The sequence below is a fragment of the Citrus sinensis genome, chromosome 6 (assembly GCF_022201045.2).
Source record: "Citrus sinensis cultivar Valencia sweet orange chromosome 6, DVS_A1.0, whole genome shotgun sequence".
Lineage (NCBI taxonomy): Eukaryota > Viridiplantae > Streptophyta > Magnoliopsida > Sapindales > Rutaceae > Citrus > Citrus sinensis.
In genome coordinates this window covers 17,776,695-17,788,537 of record NC_068561.1, presented here as the reverse complement: position 1 = coordinate 17,788,537, position 11,843 = coordinate 17,776,695, and the positions used below count along the sequence as shown (strand labels likewise).

General features: G+C 36.3%; 1 protein-coding gene across 1 annotated transcript; it reads right to left on the bottom strand.

Annotated features, from left to right (window-relative positions):
- Positions 1–7,943: 7,943 nt before the first annotated feature.
- Positions 7,944–10,247, bottom strand: LOC102620728 (adenine/guanine permease AZG1). The gene has a single exon (XM_006481105.4). It carries the CDS (start codon positions 9,798–9,800, stop codon positions 8,049–8,051), a length of 1,752 nt encoding a protein of 583 aa, XP_006481168.1. The 5' UTR covers positions 9,801–10,247; the 3' UTR covers positions 7,944–8,048.
- Positions 10,248–11,843: the final 1,596 nt, after the last annotated feature.

Below are 11,843 nucleotides of genomic sequence, written 5' to 3'. Positions count from 1 at the left end.
AATCAAGTCAATACTAATTCCAAAACCCTAGAGCATAACCCCATGTCACCCTAAATTATTCCCGATCATACGAAACTTTCTATAGAATGAGAAAGACTCTCCAAACGAGGTAAGTGCACTAATGCACCAAGGCTGTCAAGCTAATTTTATAATATTATCTCTAAATACTTAAGTATTGATTTAACCATTAAAATGGACACGCCAACCCCACCACTCTTCATGTCCACTGGTAAAAATCCTTCTGTGTAAGTGGACATGAAAGGCTGCACACATTTTTAAGTATATCCTTCTATGTAATTACATTAAAGTCACAATAAAGTTACCTAGGACGTAACTGCCCGGCCCGTTGGCACAATTACAAATGTGTGCAGTCTCTCATGTCCACCCACTGCTTAATGTGAGACTCTATGCCTATGCACTTGTAGGTGTAAAATATACCTAATGTATTAGTGATGAAAAATTCTATGTGTACGTGCTTGCTCTTCAGTCGTGAACCATTTATCGTGGCTCTTGCAACAGCCTCCTTTCATAAGCATATTCAAGATCTAGAAAAAAAAACAGTGCTCTATATAAGTTATCAAAGTTGATCAATAACTTGATTACTTATTAGAAAGTTGAACAAAAACATACTTGTGTCACTTGTTCGACATTTCTTTTGTTTTCATCCAGTAAGTAGAGTCTTCCTTCGAGACCATGCCAAGCGTCAAAGAACCCACGATCAAAGGTTAGAGTTAGTCTTTGTTGTATATAAGATATTTCTTTCAAGTACTGAGGGTTAATCGATTTATCAGTGGTGATGTCAATACCTCTATTTCTCAAAGCCTAAAAAGTTCCTTGTTGTTGAAGAAAACCTTGTTAGTCTCATTCTATGGGTGAAAATAAATATCTAATCATTAAAATTTACTCACTGAAAGATGACATAAAATCTTCTCTACTTCATTCCCACGAACAGATTTATCCCAAGGAGGGTGGTCTATATTCATAGCTTAACTTCTCTTTCTGCACTTTTCCATCAACCCTCTGTGGCTGCATCTTATCACATTTCCTCCCCTTTTGCCGTTTAGTGTTGGCATTGTGTTTTTTGGAGAGTAAAGTTAGTAAACACAATAAATCTTCTGATAAGTTTTCTATATTCACTTGCTCTGTATTAAAAAAGTAGTTTTAGCATTACCAACAATAATAATACAAAAATAATTCGCAGCAATATGACATTCTTAACTTTAAACTTAATAAAAAAAGAACCAAGATGTAAACATCAATAGCAGTGTAATTTAGCTAGTCTTCACTAAACGGACGATCACCCCAATTGTTTTTCTGTTGATCCTAAACATTGAATATATTTTTAACAAATTTAGTAAATTAAATTAAAAAATAAACTGCATATTAAATTGAATGAAGAAAACATTTTTACCTTTGGAAGTCTCACACTTAGCAAGTCCTTACAAACTTTTGCCAGACCTAATCTATCTCTTAAGCACCTGTCCCCATTCAAGTACTTATAAATCTTATATACACCGACGAATGGAGAAATCTAACATAAAATTTACATATTCAAATGTTAATAACTAAAAAAAATAAAAAATTAAGTGAAAAATTAATACCTTGTTGCATCCCGCAAGTCCATCATACATTAATGTTAGACTGAAATTTCTCACATCGTTACGGTCGTCAAACCCAAGTTTCAATATGTCGTTAGCTTGGAATATATTACTTAAAATATCTCTAACTTGCTTGGACAAAATTTTTCTCATGTCCGGCAGATAGATTACACAATCTTCTTTGTTCTTTCTTATTAGGATGCACAATTGTAACATTTCAATTGGATAAAAATTATATCTTGATACTCTTTTTTGTCTTTATCTTTATCCCACTCACAATCGATTCCAATAACGCTACAATTTTCCAAACTCTGATTAAAATCCTTATTTTCATCATTGTTGTTGATCACCCTATAACTACTTGCTTTATCAAAGGTAAGAGCGGGTAACCGAATACATTCTAGTTGTTCCTGCCAAGAAAAAAAAATTTCAAGATTAAAACGTGTCATAATAAACGTCAAGAAGAAAAGAACTTTTAAGAAAATTGAGGGATTCAAACTTAAACATTGACAAATGACTTCAAAATAGGGAGCATAAATACATAATAGTCGCTAGAAGATATTTGTCCAATTTCCAACTTAAAAAGCTTCATCCTGGCAATACTTCCCATTACCTTGACATCGAGTACACGAATTTGTAGCATTAAAGATGGAACATGGTCAAATCAAAAGAAAACAAAATAAAATTTGTTAACATGAATATTTATTTATTATTAATTTTGATGATAACAAACTTGATTAGGATTGATTAATCGTTTAAAAGCTCAAATTATTTTTTTATATATTTTAAACAAATCATTATTTTGATTATGTAAAGGTTTTACGCTCAAATGGAAAATGATTTTATAAAATTAGTTGATTTTCAAGTTCATGATCTAATTGAAAGTTTTGAAAACCTTGATATTAATAAATATTGCTTAAAATTCTGGAAATGGACTTATGTGACAAATTTCATATAGTTTTGGGCCACAATATAATTTTATAAAATTTTAGAAAAAACTATAACTATGGAAAATAATTCACTGTAGTAGTCATTGTAGCAAACGGCTAATCGACATATTGATAACGGCTAGCTGACATCAAACAGAATTGAAGATTAACCTCTGGACACTAACGACGATTCGACATCTTGAAAACGGCGATCCAACAATTTGAAGTTCTGTCCAACAATAACTTGCTCAAGTCAAAACAACAATCCGACTTAGAGTTAACGGTGATCCGACTTCGAGCAGAAAGTCAATAACAACTAGTTTTCAGCTCTAATTATAAATAAACTCAATCAAATTCAAACAAAGATTGATCACAACGTTATCATTGAGCTTATAATCGAGAATACAACATCCATTGAGTTTCAAATTCATTCTTGTTTTATTTATTCACACATTGGACATTGATTTGTAATCATATATATTGTGTGAGAGAAAACAAATTTGTAATCTTTATTTTGAGTGATTGTAAGTGTTAGGATACACTTGGGTTAAGAGATTGAGGATAATCTCTTGGTGTAAAGGTTGATTGACATATTTGAAGTCAATTGTAAGTGTTTTTGAAGCCTTGAAGGCTTGACTAATGGAATCCTCAAGCCCGGTGTGCTTGGAGGCGTGGATGTAGGCGAGGTTGGTCAAACCACGTAAAAATATTTGTGTTTGAATCTCTCTTCCCTTATCTTTTTATATTTTAGTTGATTTACTTATTGTTACTTTAAATTCGTTTCACATTTGAATTAAGTTTTGTAAAATTTTTAGAAATTCAATTCACCCCCCTCTTCAGTTGCTTAGATAGTATTTTAGAATTGTTTCGTTAATGGAATTAAAGACAATGCTACTCACATCAAATTCAAGCTCTTTTCTCCACAATAATATTCTTTCTCATGGATACTCATCTAATTGATTCAGATTGTCCATCATTTCCAACTGATATACAATGACAGCTTGGTTTGTTTCCAGAACATTCAAAATAAAATCTAACTCAAATGGATAAACTGTTGCAGCATCACCAACACTCTTTTTTAGCTCTTTTTTCCGTTCTCTAAGTAGGGATGCAAAAGGTTTCCTCGTATACTCTGGATTATCATTCCTTCGTAAAGTTTCATCACCATAGATACCCTCAACTGCTCTTAGTGCTTCTAATTTTTGTAATTTTTGTCAACTTTTTTCATACATTTTGTAAATCTTTAAATGTTCTATTTCAAAATACTCAAATAATAACCACCTGTCTTTTAGTAGATTAACTTAGACTTCCCCAACCTCATGGCCTACATTGAACCATGGCACTACATCATCATGCACAACCAATTTCCCATCCAAAGTCAGATATAATTAGTTGCATTTGAGTAAAGCCTATACTTTTAAATTAGAAGTCCTCACACTATTAAGTTGTTCTTTTGTGGAGTTACTTATCCCAATGTTTCCATTCGAACTACCACACACATTCTGCAACTTATAAATAATGCTCTTAAGTTGCAAAGATTCCAAAAACCAAACCAGCTTAAAGCTGTTTTGGCATATACTGCCCAGTTGTGAATAAGAAAATCTAGTCCTAAACATGCAAACAATATCCCTTATCACCATATTAACATCATCTTGATTAAGACAATTATGTGTAAGAAGTAATTGAAGTGTGTCACGCAGATTAACAAGAAGTGTTATACGTTTATTGTCGTCACTAAGGGGAAAATTCAGATCGTCTGTGGACTCTGTAATTGACATTTTCCTACCGTTTTCACTATCTAACTGTTTTAGTGAGCCGGACATCTTCATCAGAACAATCTTTATGCTCATCTTGGCCCTTTTCTGCACATATGCCACTGTCATTAGTTCTAGGGGTGGGCATTGGATCGGATTTGAAGGCAAATCCGATTGGATGAAATATGTGCGATCCGATCGGATTTGTTTCCAATCGGATCGGATTCGGATCAATCCGAATCATCCGATCGGATCTGCACTGTTTAAAAAAAAAAAACTAAATGCGAAAACAAGCAAACAACTAAACTTATTTCACAAGTTCGTCTGACTCAAGTCTGTCAGTCACAGGCTTACAGCCAACCATATAAACAACAAACGATAGAGCAAGCAACCGAGCAAAAAGCAAAACCAGCCTCATCCCGTCGTCATCCGTCTTGAACCCATTAACCCACCGGCGACAGTCCAACGACCATGCCACTGTTAGCACAACCTCGTCCATCTTTAAACTCAGCCGCGACCGACACCGATCGACTAGAATCTAGCCAAATCCGAGCCGAACTAAGACGAATCTGAACGTCAAACCCAGTTAATCGACAGCTGCAGGGAACTGTCATGGGTTGGGAATAGTGAACAAAATCCAGTTAGTCAGTTACTTAGCCGATCAAAAGCAAAACCAACCTCATCATGTCATTCGTCTTGAACTCATTAACCCATCGGCAACCCGTGAGTCCAACGACCACGCCACTGTCAGCACAGCCTCGTTCGTCTTCAAAACCAGCCGCGGCTGACACCAATCAACTTGAATCAAGTCGAATCCGAGCCAAACCAAGTCGAATCCGAACGCCAAACCACATGCTGTTAACCGCTAACACCATTGTCATTTCTCAATTTGTTTTCATTTTCTATTTCTTTTAATGGTTAGTAAGTTTTCATTAATTATAGATTTTATAAATTTTTGTGAGAATTGTCATCCGAATCCGAAATTGCCCACCCCTAATCAATATTATGATATTTTAATCTTGACGGATTCTCCATAATATGAATTGATGCTTTAATATCTGAAGGCTTCCAATCATCACTAACAATCATTTTATGAGAACGTTCATCAACAATTGCTAGAAGGCATACTGATAAAATATCATCCTGGATCCTCAAGTCATGCATATCATAAAGGTGCAGCATGAATGATTCCCTATCACCAAACTTCTTAGAATCTTCATAACAAAACCAACACTTCCAATTTCCCCATTTCTCAATACAATCCATCGCTTCCAATAAAAGATCTTTTGCCTTTCGATTTGTTAAATGTTCTTCTAGATCTTTTACTTTCACTTGAAGCAAACTTAACTTCTTCTCGTCATTCATTTCATTTACCTAGAAATATTCCGCTTTCCTGGCTTTTACAGAATCAGTAACACTTGGTTTAATTGATATTCTCTCTTGAGAATCCCTCAAACTTGTAAGCCGTTTTCTAGTCCTATCTTATCTGTCATTTTCTGGTTCTTGATACTCTTCAATAGTTAGCTCTAAACTCACGACAACCCAATTTTTTTCTTCTTTCACATAGTTTAATTAATTGCATGAGTTTTCGCTTAATTGTTTTTATTTCCCACTCTTGACACAAGTCTTTGAAAATATAATAATTTCTTTCTGGGTTGGGACTACTAATCTTCAGTGCCCTAGAACACTCTGTAACGACCTCATTATATTGCTAATTATAACTTGTCAAATCATATAGAGAACAAGCGTAAACGTACACTAAAGAAATTGAATTAGGGCACAACACAATGGCTTGCCTAATCGATATAACAGCTCATTCCAAAGAGTCACAACTCTTATTAAGAAAAGCCATTTTGTGTAAAAGAAATCCAACTGAATGATGATATATTGGGCATCATATGTAGAGTAACTTACTATTTATAAGTTCTTTTAAAGCTTTCGCGAAATCCTCCTGATTAAATGCTGAAATAACATACTTGCAACATGCGGCAGTATGGAGTAGTTGCGACAACGGCGACTGTGGCAGCAATAGAGGCGTGCCCATTTCGATGACGAACGTTCTTGGGGCTTTTCTTTTCTTTTCTTTTTTTTAATTAGTTTTCCTTTGCATAGGGACTCGTAATGCGAGTGGAGTAGACACATCCCTCCTCTATGAGGGTTATTTGTCTGGCATGTATTTTATGAAATTTAATATAATAATGTAAGTCTCAATTATATATTTGATTGTAAATATGAGTATAATAATCTACTGTTATAGCAATTGTAAATATTTATATAATACAATAATCTAATATCTAATCGGAATTATAAAAAAAAAACTTTTCTTTCTTATGCACTTTCGAATCGGAGCTCTAAGCGGGAAAGAAATATTGTAGAGTTTGTTGGGAAATAAAAGGAAATGTACTACACTACTAAGGTTAGTGATCTAAATTAGGGATGTCAATTTAACTCGAACCCGGACAAACCCGGATAATCCGGACCGGGTTCAACCCGTACCGAAAAATTATAAATATGGTATCCGGATGTTATTTTTGTAACCTGGATATATCCGGGTCTAGTTCCGGGTTTGGGTGAACCCGTAAATCCAAAACCCGAACTCAGATATCTTTATTTTAAAATTATTTTTTAATATAAATAGAAACATCAAAGGAGAAAAATTAGTTGTGCCCTAGTTTCACTTTCAAAGTCACGGCCGCCAAAGCCCAAAACCAAAATTTCCTCATCAAATCACTGTAAATGTGTTGTGCTCCTCATCCTCATTGCCAAAATCCAAATCAAATCAACGTGCTTAACCACCTCCACAACCGATGACTGTGATACGGGTTGAAAACACCACCATCATCATTAGCGGCTTGAGGGCGATTGCGGCTACTGTATATAACCACCATCCCGATATTGGTATCTTCAGTAAGGCCATGAGCATCATGAATAGCTTCATCAATGATATTTTCAGGAATTTGGCCCAAGAATGTGATTTCATTCTCTTTGGGTTCTAGTTATTGAAAATTTGAAATGGGTATTGGATTGTGATTTGATGGGAGTGTCATACAAGACAATTGTAAAACAAGTAAAGGCTATATAATAGGATTTTGAAAGTGTTTTTTTTTTCTTTTTCCCTTACACGATTGTGGCTTTGAGACGCTTTGGTTGAGTGATCCACCGTTGATTTTTATTCCTTGCGGTGAGTAAAGTTTGTTAAAGATTTTTTCGGGTTAAACCCGTACCGGACCCGGAGGTGAAATATATGGGTTATTATCCAGATCCGATAAGAAGAATTCACATCCGGGTCTGGAATCGGAAAGACCAAACCTGGACCTGGACCTGGACCCGGAAATTGCCATTCCTCATCTAAATGGGCGTCTTTCTGAAAAATCTAACTGGGCTTGCGGAGCCCATATAATTGGCCCACTAATACCTGCTCTGTCTGTGATGACAACATAAGAAGGTGCGTGAAAAAAAAAGCACAAAAAGATTGTGATAAAAACTCATGAACGCAAACTGTGTTGACAAAAGACTTTTCCGTTAAAAGCTATATAAAGCAACCCACCGTTCACAAGATCTCCACGAAAACTTTAGCCTATGCAGCTTCATGTGACCATTATTAGAGTTTTGTAACATATACAACTGAAAAATGAAAGAAATTGCGAGAACAAGATATGAACTTACATGAAACAATCGCAAATTAATATTTTTTATAAAATGGGTAAAATTACAGTAGAAAAAAATAAACTCTCCTTTCTATACAATTATTTAAAACCCTAATCTAATTAGACTTGATCAGGTACTTTATCTTGCCCTAATTGCAACCCCTTGTCGTTTGTGTTTCCATTTGTTGCTTCTTCCTTCAACGAAGGATTATTTGCCTTGGACCTTTTCCCAATTCCAACTCTGCGCGACAAAATTTCAGCCCAATCCGAAAGATGCAACACAATATAAGTCCCAATTCCTCCAATTAAACCATAGGCTACCGAATAAGTCATCGGCATTAAAATCAGAGTCACAAATGCCGGAATCGCTTGCTTCATGTCATCCCACTCAATCTCCACCACAGATCTCATCATCAAAACCCCAACTAAAATCAAGGGTGGCCCTACCGCCCATGCAGGAATTGACGCCAGTAACGGCGTAAAGAAAAACGCCAAGAAAAAATACCCCGCTACCGTTATCGCCGTTAGGCCCGTTCGCCCACCTTCCCTTATGCCCGTTGATGACTCGATAAAAGTAGTCACTGGCGACGTGCCCAAGAGCGAGCCCACCACAATTGATGCAGCGTCGGACATGAAAGCAAAATATTGACCCTCGAAATCACCGTTGAGATCCGAGAACCCTGCAAATCTAGCCATTGAATATAACGTGCCAGTGGTATCGAGTATGTCAACGTACAAAAACGTGACCAGAGCCTCCCAAAAACTCCCTTCGCCCATTCCGTTAAAGCTGAGGGCCCCAGCCGTGCTCTTGATCACGTGAACATCAACAACCTTTTTGAAATACTCATAAGCGGAATTTCCCGACTCGGTGCTCGGAAACGCCGTTACGGACGTGTTACGAAACCATGAGATCGCCGTTACAAAAACGATGCCGTATATCATTGCGCCTTTGATGTTTTTCACCAAGCAGTAAGCAATTATAACGAAACCAACTATGCCAAGCCAAAATGTGTGACTCTCCATGCGATTGTTCAAGCACATGATATCACCGGACACTGAACCCCCCGGTAGCAAGCTGACAGTGCCGTTGATTGACGTCATAACGGGGGCAAGGGATGCCCTAGAAGATCTGGGACAGGCTCCTATAGTTACCAAAGTTGAGGAACTGTAGCTAACAAGTCCGATGCCTTCATTGTTTTGTAAACCAATAAAAGCAAGAAACAAGCCGATACCGGCTGATGAAGAAATTCGGACGGGTTTCGGGACGAATTTCGCGAGTTTGGTTCTTAACCCGAGGGCTGATATGAAGAGAAAAATCAAACCTTCGATGAAAATGGCCGTGAGGGCACTTTTGTACGGGACGTTACCAGAGCCATGAAACCCTACGACGGAGTAAGCAAAGTAAGCGTTCGTGCCCATGCCAGGAGCTAAAGCCAAGGGCAAATTTGCGAATATACCCATGATGAGGCATCCGATTAGAGCAGAAGCAGTAGTGGCTACAATGAGATCCTTTCGGGTTTTCTGGAGGCAGTTTTGGTAGCCCGGGTTGACCGGAGGGAACTTGCACGATATATCCGGTTGAACGATCCGATAACTCGGGCCAGTGCAATCTGGAAGAGCGATGTTAGGGTCTGAACAAAGCGGGATACAGTCAGATGCGCTGCAGGTGCCGCCTGAATCAGTGAGGATGCTCGCGTTCACGGCTAATATATACGCCATAGTCAGAAACGTCGCCGTTCCGGCTCGGAGTTCCGTCGTGAAACTAGTGTTCCGCTCGGCCAGTTTGAATCGCTTTCCAGCTCGACTGTTGGCTACGAACGTGTTGATCTTCGTTGGAAGAGAGGGTTTCTCTGGTTCAGGTAGAGTCGCCATTATAAGAACTTGAGAAAAAGAAAATATTTTTAGAAAACGTCTTCTTTTGTAGTCTTTTGTTTTTGTTTTTTTATTGGCTTTATATGTAATTATGAAACCTCTGTTGCCGCTTTCTTCTATAAGGAAATGGGAAAGAGCCACGAAGTGGCGAGTGTTTTAAGGGGGTTTAAAAAACACAAAAAAAAAAAAAAAAAAGTTTCAGCAAAGTGGGCTTTCGGTTTCAGCTTTCCGGTGGAAGATAGATTTCCTTACTGATAATTTGTGGCCGCTGGATGAATGATTTGTCTTAATTCGAATCATGATTAACTGTTGTGGTGTCATTATGTTTAGGAAAATAAAGACGAGGCTTCTACAAATTGGTGAAAAAAGCAAGAGTCAAGATACTGGAATTTGGATTTTTAACTATTGAGTTCTATGTGAGAGAGATTTCGCATACACATGCTCACACACACACACACACACACACACACCACACACGCATATATATAGCTAAATGCTGATGTGCATTAATGGATTGGCCATATGGGTTGGGTCCATGCACAGCTTATATTGCCCCCAGTGATCTATCATTTTTCTTTGTCCGTTTTGCTTTTTATGTTTTCGTTTTCGAGAGAAGTGAGGTAGTGGGAAATGCCTTAAATCAATTTATAAGTCAACTTCTTTTCTTTTTTTATGTCTATCAATCTCATTGATTCACATCTATCCTGGCGTCTTCTCTTGCTTGTTTTCCCATGAATATCAAGTAACAACTATATTGACTACTTAAAATTAATTTGATCATTTTAGTAGTACACGAATATTTAAAATCAATTTGATCATTTTAGTACTACAAGATTATTTTATTATACTGGTCGATGATTTTGTTATTCAATGGTATTTTCGTATAATATAATTGCTCGTATAAAAGTGACACAAAAATGACAGGACTGTGATTGAAAAAAAAAAAAAAAGATCACGATAAATGGTTTATGATATTATTAAGTCCACTCAAATCTTAAAACTTAATCAAGAAATTGATTGATTGAAACAAAGATGTAAATGATTTAATCACAAAATTTTTGTTATCAAATTAAAAAAAAAAACCACCTAATTAAAAAATAATTATATACGAAATTTTTGAAGAGAAGTTTATATACAGCAAATGTTCGTAAATATGGCATGCATGTGATATATCTACACAAGCATGCAACATTCGTAGAGTTAGCCATATTAAGCCTAATCGGAAGGGTGTGCCAATGCCAACTTGCTTGATTTTATCATTCTCCCGAATCCTTTGACGAGCTAGCTAAAAGCACATAATAACAGTTTTCCTTTTCCTTAATCGGCACAAAAGGTTCTTTCTTTAATTATAGCAACTTGCTATAGGACTGAAAATAGTTCCATTTTGGGGGGGTCCATATCCTGTTATGTCATGGATATATTTTGAAAGGACTTCAAGAAATGAGTCACTGTTTTCTGTTACTTCACAGTTTGTCACACGAGGGCTCGACTAGATGCCTTTGCTTTCTCTTAAAGGAATAATATTGTGATGGGTGGATGAAGAGTACTAAATTCGGCTCATGATTCTTTGTCGATTCCATTTTTTCCCGATTAAATATAGGTTTGTAATTGTTTATTACTAATGAAAGAACTATATATGCCAAAAGAATAATGCAAAATTTTATCCAGTGCTCTCTCAACGCAATCCCTTTTCAATTAGATTATTGTCACACTTATATTTATTTATATATGTTAATTGAAAGGTGAGGTGATCCAATAGGCGAAGCATATTCATTATATAATTATCCAAGACTTTTGCAAAGAATAAATATTCATTATAGGTGATTAGCAATGTTAAACAGTTCTTTAGTGCAGATCGTCTAGCTATATATAACTCAAAATTATTTCAATTATGTTGTTTAATTAGCCGCAAATTTTGCATTTTCATAGTGCGGATGGGTACGTGAATGACTTTGATAATTTTCATATGAGTTCTAACCAACAAAGATCCAAACTACTAAATTTGAGCTTCTCTAAACATCTCCATTTTATGCCAATTGAAAT